Below are 27,228 nucleotides of genomic sequence, written 5' to 3'. Positions count from 1 at the left end.
CAAATTGCAGCACTGGCTTTAATGAAAACTACTTATGAAAAAAAATATGTTAAAATGAACTACAGCAATAAATGGCTGTGGTTTTTCCAGGTAAGTGGCAGTTTCAGCTTAGCTTCTAGAAGGCATAGAAAACTCACGGTAAATTTACTCATCTCACTCGTCAGCCTGTCAAGGCTCAAGAACAAGGGAAGGAAGCGAATGGACACAAGGCCGTGTCACCTAATAACTTTTCTGCAGAGTAAAACCCAGGAACAGAGGTAATTCAACCCTCATGACCCTGCCAGGATTAGAGTCGTGCCAGCCCCAAAAGAAGAAACTAGACATCAGACCAATAAACAGAAGTCACATGAATGGTGAACATTAAAATGAGATTTCATATTTGTAAATGAGGCAATGGGTAGCCAATTAACAGATGTGGAATTGGAGAGACAAGAAATACAAAAATACAGCCTGACAGGGCTGCAGTTTTCAGTGTTCTGTATTGCAGCATGACTCAAGGAAATATATCCAGCCCAAAATCATGCAGGTGGCTCAAGGTGTGCCACCACTGTGTCTTGCTGTGATGCTTCCAAATGGTGGAACAGGTGCCTGGAATGTTTTATTTTTTATGGGTAAAAGCAAGACAGCCTTCAGATCATTCCGAGATGAGAGCCATTGGGAGCCAATAAACAGGTCTAACATGGGAGAGCCAAAAAAAAAAGGGAGCTGAGGGTTTTATCCTCATATGTCTTTGCAGGCTCAATCACTGTACAACCAGAGAAGCTGGGAACTGGGGTGAGGAGGAGCAGCCACCTTGTATGAGCAAAGCTGGATGGAGGTCTGGCCCTCGTGCTCCTGCTCTCTCCCATTGGGGCAGCACAGTTTTGCTGCCTGCCTGGGGCAGAGGCCAGGGCTGCATCCTGGCCCTCAGCTGGGCTTGAACTCCAGGGCTGCTGGGTCAAATTCCTTGCTCTATATTCCAAGCTCATACATGCCCAAAGAGGTCATTTACTCAGGTACATCTATCAGAAGCTTCTGGCTCCATCCTTCTTGTGTGAGGAAAATACATCACAAGCCCTGTGCAAAACTACAATACTGGCTGGCTGTTGGAATTGAGAAACATTTGCATTAATGAAAAAATAAGGAATGAAAGTAGAGGTCGTAGAGTTCTCTCTCCTTTTTACTAAATCTGAATAAATCCAGTACAACAATTCAGGAACAAAGGAAAGAAGAAATCGGAAGATTTCTCATGTTTACCTATAACCTGTTTAAGCTGATCCATACCAATTAAAATAAAAATAAAAAAAATGTAACTCATTTGACCTTCTGCTGGAAATCCAAAGTAGGTTCTCTGCTTCCCCTCTCTCTTGGCCTCTCCCACCTCAAATGAGCTCTGTCAGCTATTCCATAACAGCTATTCCAAAATCCACATCAAACATGGATGAACAAGGATTTATTGGGGGAAAAAAAAAAAATAGTGCAAGATAGGAAACACGAGAAAAAGAATTTGGAGTCATGTTTCTAGAAACAGGCTAACATGAAATAGAATGAAGTAGATTGAGCACAACCCATTTCACGCTTGGAGTGTTAGCCTTAGGAGTGACAGCAGGAGTATCTTAAAAGTTTCTATGTTCAGGGATTTCAAACATTTATCTTGAGTTATACTTGAAGTGTCACTGCTTTTATAGACATTCATTTTGGTGCTACTACAGACACTTGATACAATACCTTTCTAAAGAATTGTTAGACTATTTTATAGGCAACTTTTTAACTCTATTGTGTCAGGTTAGAATAATATTTTTTTCTGCTACACAAAAATGTTGCATTCTGCAGTCTCCAGCCTTCCCAAGCAGGGATGGGCCCGTGACTGTTTGCCTCTATTGGTTTCTCTGCTTGGGGCTTTTGCTTGCTGCTTGCTCCTTGGCTATTTTCCTTGGCTGGGAAAATAAATAAACAAATACTGGAAAACTGCTGTGTCTAGACAAGAGGGAAGTGATTAATCATAGATCTAGAAGCCATGCATGAAAATTAATAAATTTCTCAAACTCAGCAAGGAAAAAGCAAAATGTTGAAATCTCAGAAGACTTCTTGCTTTCCTTCAATTACTGCAACACAAACCAGAGGCTTTACAAATGTGACTGGTCCAGGATCCCAAATAGTTGCTTCAGATGAATCCAGAGAACACTTTCAGTCAGTGAGGCTTGTAAATGTATATAAAGGTATCCATAATATAATCGGAGAGTTAGAGAATTTAGTTTTGAAGAAAGCTCAATAGATCATCTGGATCAGTCTCTTGCTCAAAGTAGACCCAACCCTGATAAATTGGCCCCCGGCTTTATCCAATCAATTTTTTTCAAAAAAGATTAAGACTACACAACCTCTGTGAGCAGGCTGTGCCAGTGTTTGAGCATACCCAGTGGAAAAATACATTTCCTCATATCTAACCCAGATTTACTTTCCTGCAGCTTGTGTCCATTGCCCTTTATTCTCCTTGTATGACTGAGATGCGTGACTGTGGTCTCCCAAAGTCTGAAACATTTTCCACAGCATTTGTTGTGACCTTTGAGTGGTTTGACTGGAGTCTTCCCTGACAGTCTGCTTTATAGGAAATACTGTATTTGAACGCCCAAGGTGCCATAAAAATCAAATAAGATGTATGCATGTGTGTATGTGTTTTTTCAGTGGTGCCCAGTGACAGGACAAGAGGAAATGGGCGCAAAGTTGAACATAAGAAGTTCCATCTCAACAAGAGGAGGAACTTCTTTACTTTGAGGGTGGCAGAGCACTGGAACAGGCTGCCCGGAGAGGTGGTGGAGTCTCTGTCTCTGAAGACTTTCAAAACCCGCCTGGACAAGTTCCTGTGCAACCTGCTCTAGGTGGACCTGCTTTGGCAGGGGGGTTGGACTGGATGATCTCCAGAGGTCCCTTCCAACCCCATACCATTCTGTGATTCTGTGATTGTATACTGTATACATATATGTAGTATACAGGTATGTATATATAAGTATATATATAAAATATGTGAATTTTTACATACAACCATATATGTGTATAAAACAAGCTGTGTTTGTGTGTGAGTGTCATTGTAAGCGTGTTTCTGCCGTTGAGATGGCAGGGTTTGGAAGGAATGTGCAGAGTCGGTCCATCACCTGCTCTTTAAGCAAGAACAGGGAATTACTGCCCCAGTGTGGTGGATGGTGCCCTTGCAGGTGCCTTCAGAACGGCAGGTCTTGAATTCACTGAGCTTTTTCTCACTTTCATCCTTAAAGCTCTGCCACTTTCATACAGAGTCAAACAGAGTTTTGGTTTACTCTGTACTTGCAGTTTGCCTGAACCTCAAATAATAGGTTTGCTTTTTAATTAGGCAGCTCCAACAGTGCTATACTTCGCTTTTTCTTTAAGAAGTAATAATACAAAAAAAGGTACTGCAAATGAGTATAAACAGTTCAACACAGATTGTTTAGAGCATTTGTTGGAAGCCATGTCTGTGCTCGTGATTTCCTATGGTTTGGTCTGTCAAGCATCTTGTGCCTGAGAGACCTTATGGAGGCACTAACTCCAGTCACGCTGCATTTTCCTGTGTTTTTCACTCCTGGGTAGAAAAATGGTGCCATAGGCCTGGATCACCCAGAGCATGTGCACCGATATGCTCCGTGCATCATCGCTGCCCTCAGACGGCTGTAATTCTTGCACCTGGATAACTACTAAGGCCTTATTGTCCATGATTTATAGGATTTTAGGCCAATTTGTCTGTCCTGAATGAGCCATATAGGGTCAAACAATGGCGTTGTGTGCATTACAACAGTGACCTCAGGCCAGGAAAACATCATATTCTCATGTCAGGTCCATGCACACTTTAGCTAGGAATACTCTTGAACAGACTTTGAAGGTGCATGTGGGCTCAGCCTCCATGCTTGGCTTTTTCTTAACACCTTCATGCAAATAATCTAAATGGGAGGCAGGTTTTAGCTTGCATTAAGGCTTATGCTCATGCAGACCCCCAGGAAAATAGAGCCCATGAGTGCAGGAATAGAGAGAGCCACCAGACCCCCAGGGGCTGATGTGTTTTATTTATACTGATGCCCAGCCAGGACATCCATTGCATTCACTGCTGCTGCAGCCTGAGGGTGCAGGTAAAATACGAATCAGGCTGTAAGGCTTGAATTCTATACGGGTGCAATCTTCCGAAGGGGATTTGTCTGTATCAGTTGCTTACAGCCACTTGTAGCACTAAGGATAACTACTCCCAGCAGAAACTGGACCTTAAAAGTAAGGGCCTGTTTGTAATACTCAAATCCTTTTACACTGGAAACAAGAAGAAATGAGAACGAGGACAGTGGTTCTGATTTCCAGAATTGAGTTTGCTCAGACAAGGACTTTTTTCTATTTTTTCCCCCCTTTTTTATAGCAAGATTGCTGGAAAGCTGTTGCACTTAATGCAGTTAGGCATGGCCTTGATAAATATACTGCACAAAGATAAGTAGGTTATATTATAATTGTTACTGAATCGATGCATCTCTTTCCTAACTGCACTCGTTAATTCAAAGCTCTGGCCATGGCATAATGAGTTTATATTGGCAGGGCCAAGGCACTGCTGTGGGAAATCATTGTTTTCAAGCTCATTGTTACTTATGAAAAGAGTAGATGAAGGAAAATGGAAATACAGTTGGGAAATGAAATTGTTAAAATATTTGTTTTATTGGAAAGAAGATGATACTTCCTGTATTTACATACCCAGTTAAGACATTTACAGAGATGGGCTTAGCAGAAGACAGGGTTTAGTGGGACTCATGGAGACAGTGTTAGCCTAACAAGAGGGAATGTAATTCTCGTAAATGGAAGAAAATGTGATATGCTTCCAGGCTACGTCAAATCCTCAATTTGATCCAGACCATAATTATACTTATTTTGGATAGCACTACAAAAAAAACTGTTATTATGACTCAGCTAAGTAGATGATGAGCTGTCAATGGTTTCTTTGCCTGTTGTCCACATGTGAACACTCACCACCTTATGTTTTTTGGCAAAGAAGGAATTATGCGTCTAACTCTGAGATGTCTGGTGGACCATACACCTCAGAAGATGCTAGAAGCTGTCTTTCACTCAGTCAGTCACTACTGCTTCCGTTATACTGGAACTATCCTTAGGTTTTGCTTTGCAATTCTTAAGACTAGAAATTTACGATTGTTAGTGAACTATGGGATTGGAGATTCCAGGATGGTCCTTGCTGGGCTCCAGGAGCCTGCCCACAGTCCTGCTTGCAGGGGCTTTATCGTAACCCGGCCCGCATTGTAATAGTCCCCTCTAGTTCCCTCTTACCCACCAAGTGACCTGAACCAAGAAACACCTGACATTGCATTTGAAGACTAATTTCTCCAGGTTGTTGTTATTGGACTGAAGCTACTTTGGACAAGCAACTACAGGTTTGTATCACACAGAACAGCATGCATATAGATAATTTTCAGTCCCATTATAAAGTTAATTTAAATTTTCTGGGTACATAGGGAGGCAAATTCAGTCTTTGCATATTGCCATGGAAGTCATTGGGATGGATTACTTTGACTTAGGGCCTGCAAAGTTTGAAGCAGCAGCTCTGCTACAACGTGCCCAGTGAATCCAAACATCATTTACCTGCCAGAAAGTCCAGGCTGTCTTTGCTACAGCCTGTTAAATAAGATGGATATCTACCACCATCTGTCTTCTTCTGGCATGCACCCTGTGGTCTGCGGGTACACAGAGGACTTTAGCTACCACTGCATGAACTGATGTTATTTATTGTGCATGGAAGAAGCTTAGTATGGCAAACTGTTGGCTAGCAGCTGCTGACTGTATTACGACAACACTGTAAAATTTATAGACATTGAAAATTATGACTTGAAATACATTTATTTCAATCAGAGTGGAATTTCTGCCTAAACCAAGTATGTAAACCAATAAACCTAAAAATAAACAGGTAAGGTTAGTAATTTACTTTTCAAAAGAAGTGTTAGGATAAGTTTAGCATAAACAGTTCACTGGAGAGGGATGTGCATGTCAACTTTGCAGTAACCAACTCTGCTTCAAAAATTTTCAAGTCTTCTTTTTGATAAAGTAAGAGAAGAAATGGGATTATTTTTTTTCCAGAGCTACTGCAGTACACTAACTGCAGTCCTGGGGCTCAGGAACTGTTCCCTGTGTAAAATAAACCCAAAGAAATATGTATATTTGAAGTAATTTCAAGCAAGCCTGGCAACAAGACCGTTTGTTAAAAATAATTCTAATCCTTTTGAATGATGGATAACTGTCTTCTCTCCTATTGAGCTCCTGGGGAAACTCATGAGGACGGCGACATCCTGCTTTAGCATCATCTAGATGATCTCTAGAGGTCCCTCCCAACTCTGAGAATTCCGTGATTCCGTGATTCCATCATCCCAGGAGATACTATCGGTGCAGAGAGATGGGGATACCTCACTGGGATCATCAACACACATCCAATCCCCACCACACTCTCCTTTAGATAAAGTTTCAACTGGTGACTAGAAAATTTATGTGCACAAAAAAACATCTTGATGCTTACTTAATGCAACGATTGAATAATTTGAGGTTGAGTGATCGGCTGCTACATCAACTGGAACTGCTGGGTTTTATAGTGTAAAGCCAAGTGTTATAGGGATTAATTTGTAACAGACACAAATAAATTACCTAAAATCTGAGTCTTACTACATTGTTTGAAGCTGTGACACCATCTGCACAGAGGAGCACTCGGCACATTTTCATGTGCAACTGCCAGCAGTTCTTGTTGGCGCACTACTTCCATGCAGACCTGCTTGGCAACCCAATAAGAGATTCCCATTTTCTCAAGATCTTGAACTACAGAAAGATCGGGCCAAGGCTGGCCCAGGCTGGGCCTTCACTCTAAGCCAAGATTTACCTCTGAAGCACTAATAAAAGTCTATGTTGAGTGAAGTCCCTGAAGCAGAAGGTGCTGGTGACCTGCGCTTGCTTTCACAGATGTTCACAAGTAGGGTTTTGTGACAGTGGATGGGACTTACCTGAGCAGTGGAGAGAAAGAGGTATTTTGAAAGAACGTTTTGCTGGCATATTTTAGACATTTGAAATTGTGCCCTAGAATTTTCTATGTCTTTTCAGAGCTTAGATGAGGAGTCTAGATGCTTTGCTGAGTTACCTGTGTTGTGGATATCTAAACCAGAAGAGACAAAATCACCAGACACACGGAACACTCATAGGTGGTTACAGGCAAACTTCAGACAGTAAAAGAACTGTAGGCTCTTTGGGAGTGATTTTCTCTTTATTTTCTCAGACTCTGATACTGAGAAATCTTTCTTGGTCCAGCCAGGGCATGGCTTTAACACTCTTGATGGTACCACAGTCAATGACCTCCTGTAGGGTCAGAGAGAAGTCTCTGCTGATAGGATGTGGCTGTATCGGCTAGTTTAGTTTCTTCAAATAAAGTGCAAAGCAAAGTGTAAGGTTCACTTCTGAGGGAAGAAATTCACAGCATTCTTAAATGATGCTGACAAATTCAAGCACAAGGTCATTTCCAGGAGAAACATTTTCTTTTGAAAAACAGAACCACCATCTCAGGAGAGATCACACGTGCTCTAGCACAGCCACCCAAAGTAGTCTTGACTCTTTCACTACCGACATAATTTGGTAGCAACCTGATATTGTACCTTATTTCCTGTTCGCCACAAAGACTTGTTCATGACGTGTGCTTTTCTAAACAATTTAGCATGTCAGTGATTTTTCTCCATTCAAAAGTGAGCATATCGAGCCAGCTGCAGCACCCCAGTTTATCATGAGGAGGTGGGGAGTGATTAACTGGGCTACAGACAGGACAGGCTCAGTGAGTGTCTTAACTGGAACTTTTAGAACTGCAGTTCCCAAGAACAATCCCGTAGCAATGCCTTTTGCTGTGAAGACATTAATCGCATGAAATACTGTGGTTTTTCTCTATTGAGGTGGATTACACCATTGAATTTCTGGTATAGTTAGTCAAATTCTTTTCTGGAAGCAAGGAGATACTCCCTTTGAGAAACAACCGAAATTTTCTCTTTTATAAATTCCTCAAGCTACTTATTCGAGCATGTTTACATCAGTTAGTATCATTCTCGCCTGGCATAAATGAAGAAGCTGAGGAACAGAGAGTTGAACTGGCTTGACAAAGGTCATGGAAAAATAAATTTATTTGTAGAAATCGATCCACTATCTGAGAGTGAGTAGGTTTTGCCTACAATCAAAAGGGTTTTGGACTTGTCATTTTATTTATGCCCTTATTGACAGACTGTGCAAACCTACCAGAATATACTTCTTCTCGTTTATAAAGCACAATGAAACATCAAAGTGATATAAAAGTGTTTATACATAAAAGTAAAAGTAAACAAAAATATTGCTATTAATTGATAATGATTTATCTTCTGAACTGTACTTTGCATACTATATGATCTGATCTTTTTAAATTATGTTGATTTGAGGTCCATCAATTAAAGAAGCAAAGAGTAAATGTCAAGGAGCTGAATCACAGAATATTGAAAAGGTTAAAACAAAACCAGACGCTACTAAAATACAGTTGTGTGGACGTAGGAAGCACTGAAAGAATGTACCTTGTGATCCCTTCTGCAGTGTCACGTTAAGGAGGGTGACAAGAACAGAAAGAGGAACAGGAGACTGTTGAGTTTTGCAACAGTGGAAACAAGAGAATAAATGAAACATTTTGAGATACTCAAGGTAATATACACCAGAGAGGAGCCACGTATCCTATGGGATTCCCTGGCCTTCTAAGTGCATGGAGTTTAAGTTACTCCTCAGCCTCACCTAACTTCTCTTTTGATATGAGTTCCTGAAGTACAAAGTATTTTTCCAAACAGAGACTTTTTAATTTACGAGTTCTATTTTCCACAGGCCAAATTAAAATTTAAGCAGGAACATAAGTGCTTAGAAATAAGAAATATTATTCACACCAGGCATTTTCTAATGAATTAAAAATAGCATTAAGTATTTACATGAAAAATGAGCAATTTTCAACATAAGGACAATTTCTACTGTTCTGCAAATGAGTACAGTTGCACATTATGTGGTCTATAATGTATTAATTATAATGTTCAGCTACAAATTTCAAGCTTGAGGGAAATCTCTGAGAGGCAAATGCAAGATTTCATTGGAGGAAACTGCATTTTGGGACGCTGCAGTCCTGAGAACATGTTCTTAGTAAATTACATGATACAGCTGCTATAGCTGAAGTACTGCCAAGATCAAACTGTATATTGTAAACTTTAAAGACATAATACTGAAAATACATGCTTACCACAATGTACTAAAACACAGGATATGAACTTCTCTTTATCATGAAGCTCCTGGTTCATTGACAAGAATTTAGTTGCCATGTGCACAGTAAATTAGCTTTTCTCATGTATATGCAGTTAATGGGTATTTTAATTTATGCCTACCCACAGCTAAATTAATGAAGAAGGAAAAAATATAATATTGCTGGAGAGTAAAGAAGAACCATACTCATCCATCATGCCTGGGAATTGAGCTGAATTCTTCTGGAGGCAGGTTAGATCCCGCCCCTCTCAATTACTGGCCTCATTGGTTCAAGTGCTTCCAAGCAGACAAGCATTTGATGGTCCATGGCTCTGCCGTGTACTGCAGTGCTCACTTCTGCCAAGGTGGGACTTCTCACACTTCATCATAAACATTGGTAACAGCTACAGTGACTTCTTCAGAGTAATTGGAAAGAAGTGGTCACTTCTGCTACATGACTCACCTGGGATACTTGTCTACCTTGTCTACCCACTGAATATAAAGACAGTCTAGATGAGTTCAGGTGCAGAAGTCTTCATGGCTGGTATCTAAAATCAGGTGAACCTGTAGATCTCACTTTTAAAACCAGTAGGATTCATTGGCTTGGCTTGGCAGTGCTTTAAAGCAGGGTGAAATACAGCAGATTTTAACCTGGAATATCTGAATCTATATGTGAGACCCTCTAGCTCTTTCTCAGGACCTGTTACTGTAAATCTTGAGGACTTCAAGCTTGCATTGCCAGTGAAGTATTACTCCCTAATACCTGCAGTCCTCCATGATGTATAAGGCTTTTCCCCAAGAGCTGGGCATGATTTGGTTTCATCCCGAATAGTGAGAGAAGCCCTTGGGCAATGCTTTGTTGATTTGGCGATTTTCTTACTGCATTTTTTTTTCTGTTCAGAATTTTTTAAGCCCTCCTATATTTTTTAGTGAAATATGTTTGTGTGAACAGAGAGGAGAATGTCTAAGAGATGACAGATTACATTCACCATGTCTCGTAATTCAAGCTTAAGAAATATTAAGGGAAAAAAAATATAAAAGCCAATATATCTTCATAGTAGATCTGGTTTAAATGTGGAAGCTGCTGCTGCAGAAACTGAATTGCTGAGCTCAAAAAATTAACAAGATTTAAAGAAACAACTAAGCAAGACTATCTTGTTATTCTAATAATTCACAAAAAAATCACTTCCGTGAAACTTTTTTTTTGTACTAGTGTTGCTAGGAAATTAAAGTATTTTACCGTATTTGTCTTGCTATTGTCTTCCAAGCAAGAGAAGCCAAAGGTTGCCAGTGAAGGCCCAATGTGTTCATACAATGCATCACAAAGGTATTTTCAGTCTGGTACATTTAATTTTTTTATCAGAATTATATATTTGGTATTGTGCTCATTTTAAATACTACATTGCTTGTCACACTACATTTGGCAATAACCTCTTCAAATATATTTAACAAATTGTTCCATGAGTAATAACTACATATAAAATATCTTAATTGAATTAAAAAAATCCATATGTATTTTCTTCATGAAATACAATATATACATTACGGTCTTATAGTTTTAAGGTAAGTCAAAATCTGGGCTTAAACAAATTCACAGTGTCCATTTTACCTCTGCAATAAAAATCTTCACTTTAAAAGCTCCTCCATCTTAAACTGTGTTTACATATTTCCTTACGTTGGATTTACGGAGATCAAAGGTTTTACCATCATCTAGCACTAGACAGCAGATCCAAATTGTACATTATAATGACAAAATAGAAAGGCTTTTGATTACCGAGAGCAAACTTTGACTATCCTTGTTACCTCAAGTTCTGACCAACAGATTTTCTGAAGAGCTTGTCAAAGGTGGAAGATGTGCTTTGAGCAATATGGTCTCCAATGCAGTCATTCAACAGAGCTGTAGTAAGTGCTCACTCTTTCAGAAAACCAGGCCCAAAATACTTGAGCGGGAACTCATAACTCAGAATCAGTGGCCAGTCCCAGCCAAGGGAGATGGGCAGGAACCATCCAGGAGCTGAAAACCTTGAAGTCAGCTTCATGCTGCCTTCTAGCCCGAGATCACCCCAACCACCTTCATTTTCCACATAATATCTGACACAGAAACCAGAGCATTTCTGCCAAAGGCCACCCAGTGGGTCATCTCAAGAGTCTGCAGTACCCCCTGCTGATTGCCACAGGGAATACTGCAGGTCATGAGGTAATGCTTTCTCATGATCAAAGGCGAGTTATGAAATTGGCTATTCTGTAGCTCAAAGTTTTTTTTTTTGGCCAGCACATTGTGGTTTGTAATACAGACTGTTCTACTACTTTTGAAAGTAGTACTACTCACTTTCTTTCTCCTCCCTCAGAGGAAGAAGTCTTAAAAGTTCTAAACCCTGAGTTCATTGTGCCTGAGGCCCACAGGACAGGGATTGTCCCACACGCTCCATTTGTGGCTAAACTCATGGGCCAAGGAGAAGGCCGAGCAGTTCCCCCAAGCCATGAGAACACCCACAGGGCAGGCCCATCTCCACAGCAGCTTCCGTCGCCCTCCAGGCAGGACAGAGCCCCTCGCCTCCACCTGTCTCCACGTGATTTCAAAACCTCTTTTTTCCCTGAAAATACACAGTGATTTCACCAACAGTTTTTTAAAAAAGGGCTATCAGTAAATTTAGCCAGAAATTAATCTAAACCCATTAAAAAATAACTCCAGTCTAAAAGGGAGAGGCAGAAACATTCTGATACATTCCACAATAAATAAATTTCACAAAGCTAATTCAAAAGCAATTACTGACAAGCCACCTTCCGCCTTGTTTCCTAGACATACAAGGCTTTTATGGGTGAATTATACATCTTGATGTTCCTATTACAATTTCTCACAGCCCTTTCACTAATTTCAACCAAGCTTAAAGAGGAGCAGAGATCCCCAATGTAATATATCCTCTAACAGCCCCAGAGTTGGTGGTTGTCAGAAGAGAGAAACCCAAATGACTGTTTTAATTGAGGGAAAAATCAGATGGAATTTCGCGTGTATCTATCTGGAGAGACAGAAAGCAGCTGACTGTCTGGAGCGTACGTATCAGCTGGCCAGTCAGACACCTATCAGCCAGGCATGGCATGGGCTGCCTCTCGTCCAGCTAAACAGAAGCAGACACAGGAGATGAATTGCAGAAAGCAGGGTGGAAGCGTTGGAGGCTGCTGCTGATGACATGGAGGGAAGATTCTTCACGGAAGGAGAACTAGGGAATACAGCACAGGAGCCGAGCTTTCTCCAAGTGGAAAAAAGGACAAGGGACGCAAACCCATAGATGAAATTTCATGAACTTTTGAAACAACGTGTTTTCATTTGCTAAGGATAGATCTGAACCAAACTCAGCATTTTAAACAAGTTTAACTGTGGGGAAACACAGTCTCCAGTGCATGACATTCCTAGAATTCAGAGAGAATTGCATCTAACATTTTACTATCTTCCACCTTAAATAAACGTTACCCACTGTACATTCAAACCCCTACCCTGCAGTTTGTGGGTTTTAGTTCAAGACAAAAAAGCTGGAGAACTTGGGAATTCTGGAACAGATTAGAACTTCAAGGACTAATTATTTTACATTAAAGATGTTTTCTTCAGGCCTCATCAATAGCTTTTCAATAAACTTTGTGAAAAATACTTATTTCTTAATGCACTAACTCCTATCTTTCAGGATAGTTCCGTGGTGACAGGGATAAGTAGGAGAGAGCTCAGAGTATTCTGCTATCTACCTCTTCCGCACATTTTTAGGAAAGGCTTTTCTTTTCTTTTCTTTTTCTTTTTTTTTTTTGCTAGTTGGGAATGCTTGAAAAATTAAATAGTTTTTGATATAAATATGTAAAAGCCTGGAATTTTCCTCTTTTGCTTCCCTAAAATACGTTAAGAATGCCTACAAAAGGAAATTTGCAAAAATAACCAGTTAATGTAGGAAAAGTTTAAACTTACGCTTTTAATCTTTCATCACTGGGCTTATCAAGATTCCACTGGAATTCTAAAAGGGTAAATTGAATATTAAAATGATCTAAAATTAACTCTTCTTCAGCAGGTAAAGAATAAATAAATACCTTTACTCAAGTGGTATTTCCTCTCTACCATAGACACAGAGGATTTGCCACTGTGTTTTTTCAATAAAGATCTGGAATGATTTAATTTCTGAATCTGTTGTAGAAATGTGAGCTAGACTTGAGAAAAACAGAAATATGGCTTTAAGTGAACTGTTAACGTTCTGTTTCATTCCTTAAATGTTTAGGTTATCTCTTGCTTTCTTCTTCCTTAGAGTCAATCGACAGTTTTTCCCCAAGTTTCCGTATAAGTTCTGCCAGATCTTCAGAATTCTGAGATTTTTCCTCAAGGAGTTCATACCGGAGACTTGAGATGTCCTGTTTAATTTCCTTCAGTTCACCTGTAAGAGACATTAGAAGAAAACACTATTAAAAAACAAAGGAAAAAAACAGCATACTCAAATATCTCACAGTTATCGTGGGATTCCTCTGGGTTTCTTTGTTGAAGCAGAAAAAGTGGATGTTTTATGGCCTATTGAGAAATAGTGGCTTTTGGATAGGAATATGAAGATGCAGTTCAGGAAACAAACAAATCTGAAGGCAAAAGTGTGAGAGATCACGTCAGTTCACAAAACCCAAATGATCTGTTAGACGGAAGAGAGATCATGCCGATCGAGGATGCCTGAGTCCTCCTGGCCAGCAGCAAGGCCTCTCACTGTCCATAAGAGAGTGGTCCTCTCCTCTTCCTGCTGCACTAAGTGTCTTCCAAGCATCAGAGGGGTACAAGCAGAAAACATTTCTGGGAAATGCATTCACCATCTGTTTTCAGCTACTAAGCCACACCAAAAAAAAAAGGCTGAAGCATGTGTATCACCATTGATGCATCTCTCACACGAGGGAGAATTCCTACCTAAGTGCCCCAAACAGCTGCTACATTAAATGCAGCCTCCCTATGGGGGACGCTCGGGCTGTGCTAGAAGTGGCGCCATTCCTCACGAGAAGGTGTCAAATCAGTGATAACTTCTGATGGGAGAGCACAGACAGAAAGCCACATCTGTGACTCTGTGATCTCTTCCTTACTTTCAATTTCATGTTATTTTTACATCTTGCACCTGTAAACATGTCAAGTGGATTAAGTATTTTGGAAACGTTTTTCAAATAGCATACGTAGCCACATTAATTACTTGTTTTGATTCTCTGATTAGATATAAACATACAATTCATCAACATACTCACCTTCATTGACTTCATCACTTTCCTTATCTATCTGAGCTTTCAGTACATATCTTTTAATGAGACGCTTCATTATCTTCTGCAGAGAAGAAAGAAGAAAAAAAGTTTTCTTAGTTGGACTTCCTAGTACTGCCATGACTTTTCAACCTAAGAGCTCTGTAATCTCCTGTTGCATTCAGACATTTCAGAGTAGGACTTGCCAGGTTAAAGGAATATAATGTAAAAATCTCTGCTTTCATCTGCAGTAGATATTTAGACTTTATGATTCTGCACAAATATGCACATAAAAGTTAGAAAACTAACACATCTTAGGAATGTTATCATTCACGGTATCACTTCACTTAATCTGCTACTGGAGTCTATGAGAATGATAAATACAGCTGCAACTTTGATCTGTATATAGGTGAAACCATCTAGCCTTTATTGCTACCAGAAGATTATAATGACGCTGATTAGCAATGCTAATTGCTAAACCCTTTTGCAATCAGTTTATTTTAATCTAGTTTTATATTTTATCCGGTAAATTATCTTTTCCCAATGTAAGGCTTAGAGAAAACGGGACCCACATTCTAAGAGTCATTTAAGCACCTTGCTGGGACTTATCTAACCAAATGCAGCTAGTTTCTAATGTAAATACACGTATCTGTGGCAGTCACCTTTAACTCCCTCTGTGGAGACAAAAAGCAAATCTGAGAGGACAGTTCATCTCAGACTGCTGAAAGTGATCAAATAAATCACACCATTAGAATAACTACCTTCTCTGCTAAAAATACGGGGAACCTAGGCCAGAAAATTTAGATGCAAATTTTACTTTTTCAGGAAAAGTGAATTGTGCCCCTGATTCTCCCATTAGATCAAACTACTCAAATAAGAGCAAGGTCTCGAATTACCTTTGAGGATTTATCTTTGGCTTTAATATTTTCATATGGTGTAACCCATGACAACACAACACTTTTTGTTTTTCACTACATGGTAGAAAAGATGCATAGATTTATGTGTCTGCTTTTGTCTCCACAGTAATAGACCTGACCAGAGGTAGTTGCAAGGTGACTCATCCCGGATTAGTAGTTCCAGACCATGACTAGAGTTGTGCTTGCAAGGTCAGCAGCTGTTCTGTTTATCCTAATAATCTGAGAAAGTTTCAAATACAAAAAATTTCAAATTGTCTCAAATACAATCTGAGAAAGTATCACATATCCTCATGTTTATGGGATAAAATTGTAATCTTAATATATATCACTGCATCCTAATGAAGTTGGAGTTTTTGGAATAGACTTGTGCAGACACTGCACAATGGAAGAGTGGAGCAGAGATAGACTGCCCAAGGGGAAAAACTTTTTTCTGTTTTATGATAAGAAAGGTATACTTAATTCCACACTGTTTTTTCTACCTTTTTGCATTCAGATGACCTTGTTCTACTGTCCAAGCAGTTCTTGCCTGTTCCTTTCCACCTGCTTTGTAGTATTACAAGAAAGAAAGGAGCAGTCCATGTACCAGAATAGCTGGGCTTTATGTGGGCTATTCTGGGTCTCTTTATGCTTACCTGCACTTGTTTAGGAGGCAAAGAACAAACAGACTGTATTGATAGCATAAAGGCTGAAAGATATTTGCAGTACTTGAGGTATTAGAATATAGAGGTGTGGCACAATAAGCTAAACTGCTTCAGCAAATGGAATGGGAAGATTTTGTGTTTCTTTTTTCGGTTTTCTTAATTCGCACCATGCAGTTGAGGACTCAGTCTGCCTCAAAAATTAAAAAACTTTTTTCAAGATCTTTAAAATATCACACTATAAGGGCAGCATTTAAGAAACAAAGAGGAGACAAAACCACCCTCAGACTGTACTGCAAATACCTAAATCATTGCATTTATTTCTGATATATAAAAGGTCTGCGGATTTATCCTTAACTCATGTTGTGTAACATAAATTCAAACCTGTCCTCATGCTGCCATTCTGATCTGCCTGTTCTACTACTTCTTGATTTTGTTTAAAAAAAAACTGCAATGGCTTTTTACCTGGTATTGCCTTGGAGGATTGTTTAAACTGTTTAAATGGATTTCATCTGAGCTTCTTATACTTGATTGCTTCCTTTGACCAAGCTGAAATGGAAACATTATTTTAGTACAAAATAAATAGAAGAACAATATGGTTAAATTACCTCGTGCATAGAATCATAGAATCATAGAATGGCTAGAGTTGGAAAGGACCTTAAAGATCATCTAGTTCCAACCCCCCTGCCATGGGCAGGGACACCTCTCACTAGAGCAGGTTGCTTAAAGCCCCATCCAGCCTGGCCTTGAACACTTCCAGGGATGGGGCATCCACAACTTCCCTGGGCAACCTGTTCCAGTGCCTCACCACCCTCACTGTAAAGAATTTCTTCCTTATATCTAATCTAAATCTCTTCTCTTCCAATTTAAAACCATTGCCCCTTGTCCTGTCACCACTCTTCCTGACAAAGAGTCCCTCTTCAGCTCTTCTGTAGGCTCCCTTCAGGTATTGATAGGCTGTTATAAGGTCTCCCCGGAGCCTTCTCTTCTCCAGGCTGAACAACCCCAGCTCTCTCAGTCTGTCTTCATAGGAGAGGTGCTCCATCCCTCTGATCATCCTCGTGGCCCTCCGCTGGACCCGTTCCAACAGGTCCATGTCCTTTCTGTGTTGAGGACTCCAAAGCTGGACACAGTACTCCAGGAGGGGTCTCACGAGCGCAGAGTAGAGGGGCAGAATCACCTCGCGAGACCTGCTGGCCACACTTCTCCTGATGCAGCCCAGGACACGGTTGGCTCTCTGGGCTGCCAGTGCACACTGCCTGCTCATGTTGAGCTTCTCATCCATAAGCACTCCCAAGTCCTTCTCCTCGGGGCTGCTCTCCAGCCATTCTCCACCCAACTTGTATTTGTGCCTGGGGTTGCCACGTCCCAGGTGCAGGACCCTGCACTTGGCTTGGTTGAACTTCATGCAATTTGCACGAGCCCACCTCTCCAGCCTGTCTAGGTCCCTCTGGATGGCATCCCTTCCCTCCAGCGTGTCAACTGCGCCACCGAGCTTGGTGTCATCAGCAAACTTGCTGAGGGTGCACTCTATCCCACTGTCCATGTCACCGACAAAGATGTTAAACAGTACTGGTCCCAGTACCGACCCCTGCGGAACACCACTCGTTACTGGCCGCCACCTGGACATTGAGCCATTGATTGTAACCCTTTGGATGCGGCCATCCAGCCAGTTCCCTATCCCCCGAGTGGTCCATCCATCGAATCCATGAGTTTCCAATTTTGAGACCAAGATGTCGTGCGGGACAGTGTCAAATGCTTTGCATAAGTCCAGGTAAATGACGTCAGTCGCTCTGCCCTTGTCTACCAAGTCTGTGGCAGTATTGTAAAAGGCCACCAAATTTGTCAGGCACGATTTGCCCTTGGTGAAGCCATGTTGGCTGTTTCCAATCACTTCTTTATTCTCCATGTGCCTTAGCAAGGATTTCAGGAGGATCTGCTCCATGATCTTGCCAGGCACAGAGGTGAGACTGACCGGCCTGTAGTTTCCCGGGTCTTCTTTGTTTCCTTTTTTGAATATTGGAGTTATGTTCCCTTTTTTCCAGTCAGTGGGAACTTCACCAGACTGCCACGATTTCTCAAATATGATGGAGAGGGGCTTAGCAACTTCGTCCGCCAGTTCTCTCAGGACCCGTGGATGGATTTCATCAGGTCCCATGGACTTATGCACCTTCAGGTTCTTTAAGAGGTCTCGAACCTCGTCTTCTTGTACTGTGGGTGGTTCTTCATTCCCAGAGCCCCTGTTCTTGCCCTCCGTGACTTGGGCAGTGTGGTTAGGGCCCTTGCCAGTGAAGACTGAGGCAAAGAAGTCATTCAGTAGCTCAGCCTTATCCACATCCTGGGTGACCAGGTCTCCCGTTTCCTTCCGGAGGGGACCCACAGCTTCCCTCGTCTTATTTTTATCCCTGATATATCTATAGAAGTTCTTCTTGTTATTTTTCACATCCCTGGCTAGATTTAGTTCTGCCTGGGCTTTCGCTTGCCTGATCAGGTTTCTGGTGACTCGGACAGCTTCTCTGTATTCTTCCCAGTCTACCTTTCCCTGCTTCCACCCTCTATAGGCCTCCTTTTTGGTCCTGAGTTTGTCCAGCAGTTCCTTGTTCATCCACGCCGGCCTACTGGCTATTTTGCCCGATTTCTTCTTTTTTGGGATGCACCTCTCCTGAGCTTGGAGGAGGCAATCCTTAAATACCACCCAGCTTTTTTGGGCCCCTCTCCCTTCCAGTTCTTTTTCCCACGCTACCTTACCAATCAGATCTCTCAGGAGATCAAAGTCTGCTCTTTTGAAGTCCAGGGTAGCCAGCTTGCTGCGCACCCTCCTTGCTGCCTTATGAATCTTGAATTCTATCATCTCATGGTCACTGCAGCCGAGGCTACCCTTGAACTTGACATTCCCGACCAGCCCCTCCTTGTTGGTGAGGACAAGGTCCAGCACTGCTCCTTTCCTCGTTGGTTCCTCTATTATTTGCAGAAGAAAGTTGTCGTCGACACATTCTAAGAACTTCCTGGATTTCCTGTGCTCTGCTGTGTTGTCCTTCCAACAGATGTCGGGGTGGTTGAAGTCCCCCATGAGGACCAGAGCGTGTGAGCGCGATGCTGCCCCTATCTGTTTGTAGAGGGCCACATCCTCGCTGTCACTTTGATCTGGTGGCCTGTAGCAGACTCCTACTGTAACATCACCTGCCCCCGTGCTCCCTTTAATCCTGACCCATAAGCTCTCTGTCTTGTCTTCACCCATCCCCAGGTGAAGCTCCATACATTCCAGCTGGTCCTTGACATAGAGGGCAACACCCCCTCCCCTTCTGCCCAGCCTGTCCTTCCTGAAGAGCTTGTAACCTTCCATTCGAACACTCCAGTCGTAAGAGCCATCCCACCACGTCTCGGTGATGCCAATAATGTCGTAGCCCTGGAGGCGTGCGCACATCTCTAACTCCTCTTGTTTGTTCCCCATGCTGCGTGCATTTGTGTAAAGGCACTTCAGCTGGGTGCCTAAAGGGGCCGACTTATTAGCTGAGATGGCAGGTTGAAGGCTCTCTTTGAGTTTTTTCCTGCTCAACCTACGCTTAACCCCCTCCCCCTTCGATCCTAGTTTAAAGCCCTTTCAACAAGCCCCGCCAACTCACTTGCCAGTATCTTTCTCCCCTTCTGAGACAGGTGTACTCCATCTGTTGCTATCCGACTCGGTGCCATATAAAGTTCCCTGAGTTCAGAATACCCAAAATTTCGGTGATGGCACCAGTTTCTGAGCCACTTGTTTATCGCAGTTGCCTTTTTATTTCTTTCAGGATTTCCTCCTGCAACTAAGGGTATTGCTGAAAAAATTACCTGTGCCCCTGATCCCTCAACCAGTTTTCCCAGTGTCTTAAAGTCCTTTATGATTGTTTTTAATTTCCTGGATGTATTATATACATCATCACTGCCTACCTGAAAAACTACAAGGGGGTAATAGTCAGAAGGGTTGACTAGAGCAGGAACTTTGTCCAACACGTCCCTGACCCGTGCCCCAGGGAGGCAGCAGACTTCCCTGTGAAGCGGGTCAGGACGGCATATTGGTCCCTCTGCCCCCTTCAGTAGAGAGTCACCCACAACGATGACCCTTCTGCTTTTCCTTCTTGAACTAGTTGTGATGCCAGGTTTGCAGCGACGTGGTCTTTCTGGCACATCCTGCCTAGTTGTACCATCCTCCTCTCCAACAGTCAATTCCTCCTGCAGGATTCCATACCGGTTCTGCAGGGGTAACTGGGGAGGTGGGAGAGGCAGGGAGGGGATTCGCCTGCTTCGCCGACTAGGGACCTGTTTCCATTCCCCCTCTTCTCTGAGATCCCCTTCTACTGTCGGGCGAGAGATGGGGAGAGGGTCCTCTGGCTTATGTGGGGCCTCATGTATCATATGAAAGAACATTAACTGTCAAACTCAATTTGGGGATTATTAAATTACTCTGGTAAAGTCCTCATACCTGTGCAGAATTTCATCACGAGTTGAAACAAACCCTTTCACACTGTGATGTAGGAAAGTGAGAACTGGGAGGTTTTCCCTTTACTCTGCCTCTCACCTGCTCCTAACACCCGCTCTGGTGAGATCCTGGAGTACAGGAGTACAGGGCTCTGGTGAGCCCTGGAGTACTGCCTCTAGCTCTGGAGCCCTCAGCACAGGAAAGACATGGACCTGTTGGAGGGGGTCCAGAGGAGGGCCGCAAAAATGATCAGAGGGATGGAACACTTCTCCTATGAGGACAGGCTGAGAGAGTTGGGGTTGTTCAGCCTGGAGAACACAAGACTCTGGGGAGACCTTACAGCAGCCCTCCAGTACCTGAAGGGGGCCTACAGGAGAGATGGGGAAGGACTCTTTATCAGGGGGTGGAGCGATAGGACAAGGGGTAATGGTTTTAAACTATAAGAGGGGAGATTTAGACTAGATATAAGGAAGAAAATTTTTTACAATGAGGGTGGTGAAACTCTGGTTGCCCAGAGAGGTGGTAGATGCCCCATCCCTGGAAACATTCAAGGTCAGGTTCGACAGGGCCCTGAGCAGCCAGATCTAGTTGAAGATGTTCCTGCTCATTGCAGGAGGGTTGGACTAGATGACCTTTAAAGGTCCCTTCCAACGCAAACCATTCCATGATTCTATGCCCAAGGGACCAGAGCAGAGCAGCCATCTCCCTGCTAGCTCTTCCTCGCTCCTCAGCAAGGAGCACACATTCATGACAGGAGGAAGGCAACACTGGTGCAGCCCAGCTTTGTAGGCAATGGATGAGAGAGAGTCAGGGCAGAGTCTGGGAGAAGCCAAGGAAGAAGGAGAGGTGGCAGCATTACCCCTCTCATTTCTTTCACAGCACTTGCACGTAACTAATGTGGCCTCCATTACCACAAAACACATGAGGAGTTTGCTTCTCCCCTATCTTGCACTAATGGCTGAATGTAATGGGTTATGCAGTTCATGCCAGGGACCACAAAATTATTCGCTGACATTTTTGAATAGCATTTTCTTTACTACATGTGCTGAAAGGAAAGGACATCACTCCCTAATGAAACAGGGAGGATGCAATCTGCAGGCTTCATTACCGATTTACATCTTTGAGAAGGACTAAAGCATCACAAAACAGTGAACTGAGCCTCAAGCCGCATGACTGCACTGCAGTAAGAGTGAATGGCAACCATCAAAACGAAATTAATGATATTACTTTAGATTGATAATGGGGCCAGTTCAATGAGTAGCAGTGCAAGAAATAAAATAAAAGTGAAATATAAATCATGATTGATCTGGATGAGGGACAAGTGGGACTGCCACTAAAAGTCACTTCTCTGTAATTATACATGGTCCAAGAATATTTTTACTGTTTCAAAGCACGGGGCTATCATTGCAGTGTCTCAGATCCTGTGGGATCATGTTGTACTACAAGTGAGTACTACAAGTGAGGTTCTCTATGTTGGTTACCTCTGTGTCTGTGCATTGAGCACCTACAGATAAGCAAACTGGGGCTCTCTGACACCTGGCAAGTGATATGTGGGATACGCTGGGATCTAGTTTGATAGGGAGGAAAGCAGTGGAGGGTTAGATGCTTATGCAGCTGTAGAGGCATGTCTCACATCAAGGGAGCCCACACCACAATGCCTGATGTTAATGAAGGCTAAAGCCCTCAGCTTTAGCCATTTCTCCTGTAACTGAAATCACTACAACCTCTTGAGGTATAACGGGAACTTCTCATGGTTGAACTCTGATAATAAATGGAAGTAGTAATATGGAATATTTGATAAATATTCAGCAGATGTCAATTGGAAAATGATAAAAACATCTCCGCAGAGAACTTTACTGGGGCTTTGCTCTAACTTACACGTACTAACATAACAGCTAAAATAAAAAACTTGGGAATTGTATAGGTATAAAAAGGCTGAATGAGGCATCAGATTCAGTTGTTTAACCAGCAATGAGGACATCAATTAAAATTCTCAATTCTCCCAGTTGCTCCAGAGCTTGCTTCTTAAAAGTATTCTAGCTTTCTAGAATTCCAAATGACTTTATATTCGCTTAAGAGTAAAACAAGGAAGTCTTCATGGATCTGCATACAGGGAATAATTTAAATATTTTTAGATTTTGTTTAGCATTTCACAGAATCATACAAAATGGTTTGTATTGGAAGGAACCTTTAAAGATCATGTAGACCAACCCCCTGTCATGGGCAGAGATATCTTTCATTAGATCGGGTTTGTACCTTGTTTAATTTTTTCTGCAGAAATGATTACACTTATTGGTAAAATATATTAATTTTCAATTAATATAAAGTTTACACTGAACTTGGATTTTTTGTTCTTTAGAAAGATTTACAATATCTATATACACATACTTTTAAAAACATTATGTATCTATTCAGACTATGTTTATTTGACTAAGAAGAAATAATGATAGAAGATATATATTAATATATAAATAGATATATAAGTAATAATTATCTCTAACATATTAATCTGAATTTGGATGGAAATTGAATTAAAGATGTATAAAAACAGCAAGCTATTGTTGCTTTTTCTTGCTTGAATAAAGCTACCTTAAATGTTTTGACTTTGTATTAGAAAACATAAGTTTATCTAAATGTTTTAACTTAAACTATGTATCTGATTTGTAATAAAAAATAGTGGCTAGTGAGTTTAAAAGACTGAGTAATCCCTACATCTTCCAGGATTTTAGAACTATTAATGCTCGCTTGGACCTCACCTTTATTACTAGATTAAATGAGAAAAACAATCTTCCTGCTTTTTCAGCTCCTGGTTTTCTAATGCACAATTTTTGAAAATAATGCAGTAGAATAAGAGGAAGATTTTGCTTCCTCTGCAGTGCCAGAGGAAAGTTGCCATGGCCAAAGCTGCTCTGGGGTGTGAGCTTGGGTTCCAGCTGCATGGTTGGTGTCCCAACCTTTCTGGAGCTCTAACCCTTTCTGCAGCTGTGATACCACTCACGATCCTCTTACTTACCAGTTTACGTATAATCTACAAACACATTTCATTTTATTATGCATTTTAAAATATTTATTATATATTTTATTATGTATTTTAAATGTAATTTGTCATGCCGGTTACCAGTTTCAAATTTATGTTACATTGATTCACTTCAAAAGTTAATCCAATGCTTAACTAAAATTTGATTTTCAATTGAAATAGCAAAATTGGTAATATGTAGAGAATCAGTTAAGTAAGACACTGCAAACTTGTAAAACCAGACATACTGTAACACCTTTATTTAACTTTGACCTTTCAGCGCTCTGCATTTTTTGAATAGAATAATGTACTTTACTTTTAATTAACTAGGAACTGCACCCTGCAAGTTGGCAGGTAAATCAGAAGTGTGTAACTTCATTAAATGTGCTTATGTGTAGCAGTAACAGGACAAAACATCTATTGTAAACTGCTGAATGACCACTTGGTGGCAGAGATTGCCAAGATTTCATTATAACTTCATTTTTACACTAAATTTGTAAACTCTCTTTAAGCTTCATGCCTATGGCTTTTTCCTCTTCCCAAAATTACTACTAGAGTAAACTCAGCCTGTCACATTAATGACTGAACTAGAGTAAATATTTTTCAATTAATATCTATTGAAAACACACTAGAGGGACCAAAAAAAGGAAATTTAAATAAAACAATTATATAACCCCTATCAAAAAACAACTCTCCCCCAGGAATGTTGTGTGAAAGAAGACATGTAGCATACATGGACCATTGCTCTTAGAAAAAAATCTTTTTTAAACTTGCTTCACATTTCATCTTTCTCTAGTATTACTTAAAATTCAGTGCAATCAGAATAGTAATGTAATTACCCTAACTGTTTTGTGTAGCGCTTTGTTAACGCCTTAAATTCCAGTTTTCAGAAGCAGCTGATGGAATTCCAGTAAATTGTACGTGCTTGGACCAGAAGTGCGGGATCCCACAAAATGACTCCGTTTGCACTCCCAGAACCAGAGATTACTTGTGAAAATTTTAGAAACATTGTTTTATAGTAGGAAATTAAAAGTTAACGTATCTTCTGTTGTTTAACTGAGAGTTTAAAGATATTTCAATAATTAGTTGTTCCTTATTTCTTTTCTGTAGGGCCATATTCTAAGAAAATGGCTTATGCAGGTTATCTGCCAGTATTGGTTTTAAGCTTGGGAAGGTGAGCAAGTTCTGTGACTCTTAAACTATGAACTTTCTCCTTCACAAGGCAGTTTTTCAATTTAGAATAAAAATCCAAGTAGGTTTCTTTAAACCTCTCATTTTTCTTCATTTATTTCTTCCTTTTTTTGGCTTGAGTTTCTTGTTCACTTGATGTTTAAAACACCAATTCTAGCCTGAAAGAGAAGAAATCTGCAGGTTTTAATCAACAGCCTGAAAGAAAACATCTTCACAGCTTTTACTATTCTATGTAGATATGTCTCAATAAATTTGTTTCTGGCGTGCCACACTTTGAACACAGCCGTGTAAATCACTTTCCATTTAGCATTGCCGGCATCTGGCTTTGTTTTCTGCCAGTGGTAATCAGGGCAGAGCTGGCTCTAGGGGCAGAATTTGCCCCCTTCCCATCTTAATTCTTGCCTTTACACTCACCCTGGTGCTGCCACCTCTTTTGCACTGAGAAGATTCAGGCTCTGCAGGGGAAAGACCCACAGGCTGGGTCTGAACCAGTAAACTCAAGCATGTGTTAACGTTTCTGGGTACTGCAGTGCAATGTCTTCTATCAATAAACTTTTTGTGTTCTCCCAAGCAGGACTGGCACCAGAGCAACTGGCTCTCTCCCTAGGCACACTTTGGTGACCGGAATGATCTGAGGACAACAGCTTGAAGCAACCCTACTTTGGGATGAAAACCACTTAATGGGAGTCAGCCATTCCTGAATTGGTCTTGGTGCCCAGATAAGCTCCCTGTCACACTTAATTTACTAGCACAGCCACAGCCACCAAGTCTTGGGTCTGATCTTGCCAGATCTTTTTTATCTTTGCACAGCTCATTGCATTTACTCATTGCTCCTTGTACAAGTGGCTCCTCGCTCAGCAGTACCAGCAGCACCAACCTGCTCAGCACAGCATGAGTCCAAAGTCAAAACCTAAAAACCCTGAGAATGCCTTTGAGAAGGTGCCATAAAACAGCCTCAACGATAAAGAATCATCAACAGTGGGTCAAAATGTGACACAAAAACATCTTAGTTACAGTTTAGAAATGCCAAGCATGGCAGCATCTGATAGATTCAGATAAAGTCAGCTCTACAATACATGGTGGTCCCAAAAGTAAGTAAAAATGTAATCATCTGGCAATATCAGTCACCCTGCTGGAAAAGCTGAGGAACGAATAGATGTGACTCCACTGCTTTATGTTTTTCAATGTAAAAGCTTTTTTTTATTATTTTGATCTGCAGTTTTATAGCAAAATAAAATTACTCCTTTGGCTGGGGAGTATGCACATTTAATTTAGCATTAGTTACACTAGAATCTGCAATGAGTGGAAAACATTAATATTTGAAGACTAAAAATTAATTCAGGGTTAGGAAAGAATCTGATAAAGCATGGTGGCATCCTCACAGCTCTCTTTCAGGGGGACTGCTGGAAAAGCACACACAACTGTTATTGTTTTATCTAGAATTGGTAATTATTACAACTTGCACCTTTCTAGCCATCTGAATTCCTAGATGTGAATATAATTTGGGAAAGGAATGACAAAAATCCAGCTTCTTTACTTAGGGTGCAAGAATGGGATTTTTAAGAGTACCTGTTTTATGGGAACATAAATTTCATTTTAACAAGTGATTAAAAATAAGCTTATAACTTACTTAAGTGCTTTTAAATGCCACAAATGAAGTGAATTAGAAAAGCAAAAATCCTTTAATTTGTTGTTTCTCACAATTGCCCAATTTAAAGCTTATATGCATCTCCTTAAAGTCATGATTTTCAGGGATGACCTTATCACTCATGGAAGTTGTGAAACCAATTTGCATCAAGAAGCTCTTAAATACATTAGGATTAGATTTCCCAAATGAAATAAAGTGAAATCTGTGAAACACTAGAAAAATTACCCATAGCACACAGGAGACATGTGAAGTTAATAACATCTTGCCTTTGTTGACAGTGTTTGTCATGTCTGTGTTTTTATAAACTGTTATGAACTTAACCAGAGGCAGAGGCTTGTCAGAAGCACAGTATTTTTCCCTATAGCTCCGTTTTTTCCTTCTAGGATTGTAACCAGTTTCTTTTCTCTTTTACTCTTCAACCGATAACTGTGATAGGAAAAGTGCCTGTCACATTCGTGACAGAGAGCTGAGAGATACACGTAATTTCTCTACTGACCCCCGTCTATTGACTCTCGACTAGAGACCCAAGAACTCCTAAGCCTGAAGGCCTCTTCTCAGACTACTGACTATTTTAACAAAGATCATTCCACATTAAAAAGTTCCATTTGATTCTGCCACTATAACAAACCTGTAATTTCTTTTTTTGTGTGTGAATGTTACCATATGCTCACCTTTCTACTCACTCAGTCTGATCAGCTGTCTTGCAAAGTTCTTCTTCCCTAATGTGTTACAATAGTGCTAGTCTTTACACATCCAGTACCACCTAACACCATGTGCTGTGCCCCGTGTTCTCCTAAAGCAATTAATTTGAATTATATCAAGACACTGGAGGAAAAACAGACTGACTATAA

General features: G+C 41.0%; 1 protein-coding gene across 1 annotated transcript in view; it reads right to left on the bottom strand.

Annotated features, from left to right (window-relative positions):
• Window positions 1-13,076: 13,076 nt before the first annotated feature.
• The window catches only part of TRPC6 (transient receptor potential cation channel subfamily C member 6), a 108,279-nt gene continuing 94,127 nt past the window's right edge, over window positions 13,077-27,228 (bottom strand). The window contains exons 10-12 of the mRNA XM_074163602.1: window positions 16,535-16,618; window positions 14,524-14,599; window positions 13,077-13,688 (exon numbers count right to left, since the gene is read on the bottom strand). Coding sequence (XP_074019703.1) covers window positions 13,537-13,688; window positions 14,524-14,599; window positions 16,535-16,618 — 312 coding nt within the window. The 3' untranslated portion in view covers window positions 13,077-13,536. The remainder of the gene's footprint in view (window positions 13,689-14,523; window positions 14,600-16,534; window positions 16,619-27,228) is intronic.

This window comes from Numenius arquata, chromosome 1, assembly GCF_964106895.1.
Source record: "Numenius arquata chromosome 1, bNumArq3.hap1.1, whole genome shotgun sequence".
NCBI classification, from domain to species: Eukaryota; Metazoa; Chordata; class Aves; order Charadriiformes; family Scolopacidae; genus Numenius; species Numenius arquata.
The sequence above is the reverse complement of the archived record's forward strand: the minus strand, read 5'-3'. Positions and strand labels throughout refer to the sequence as shown.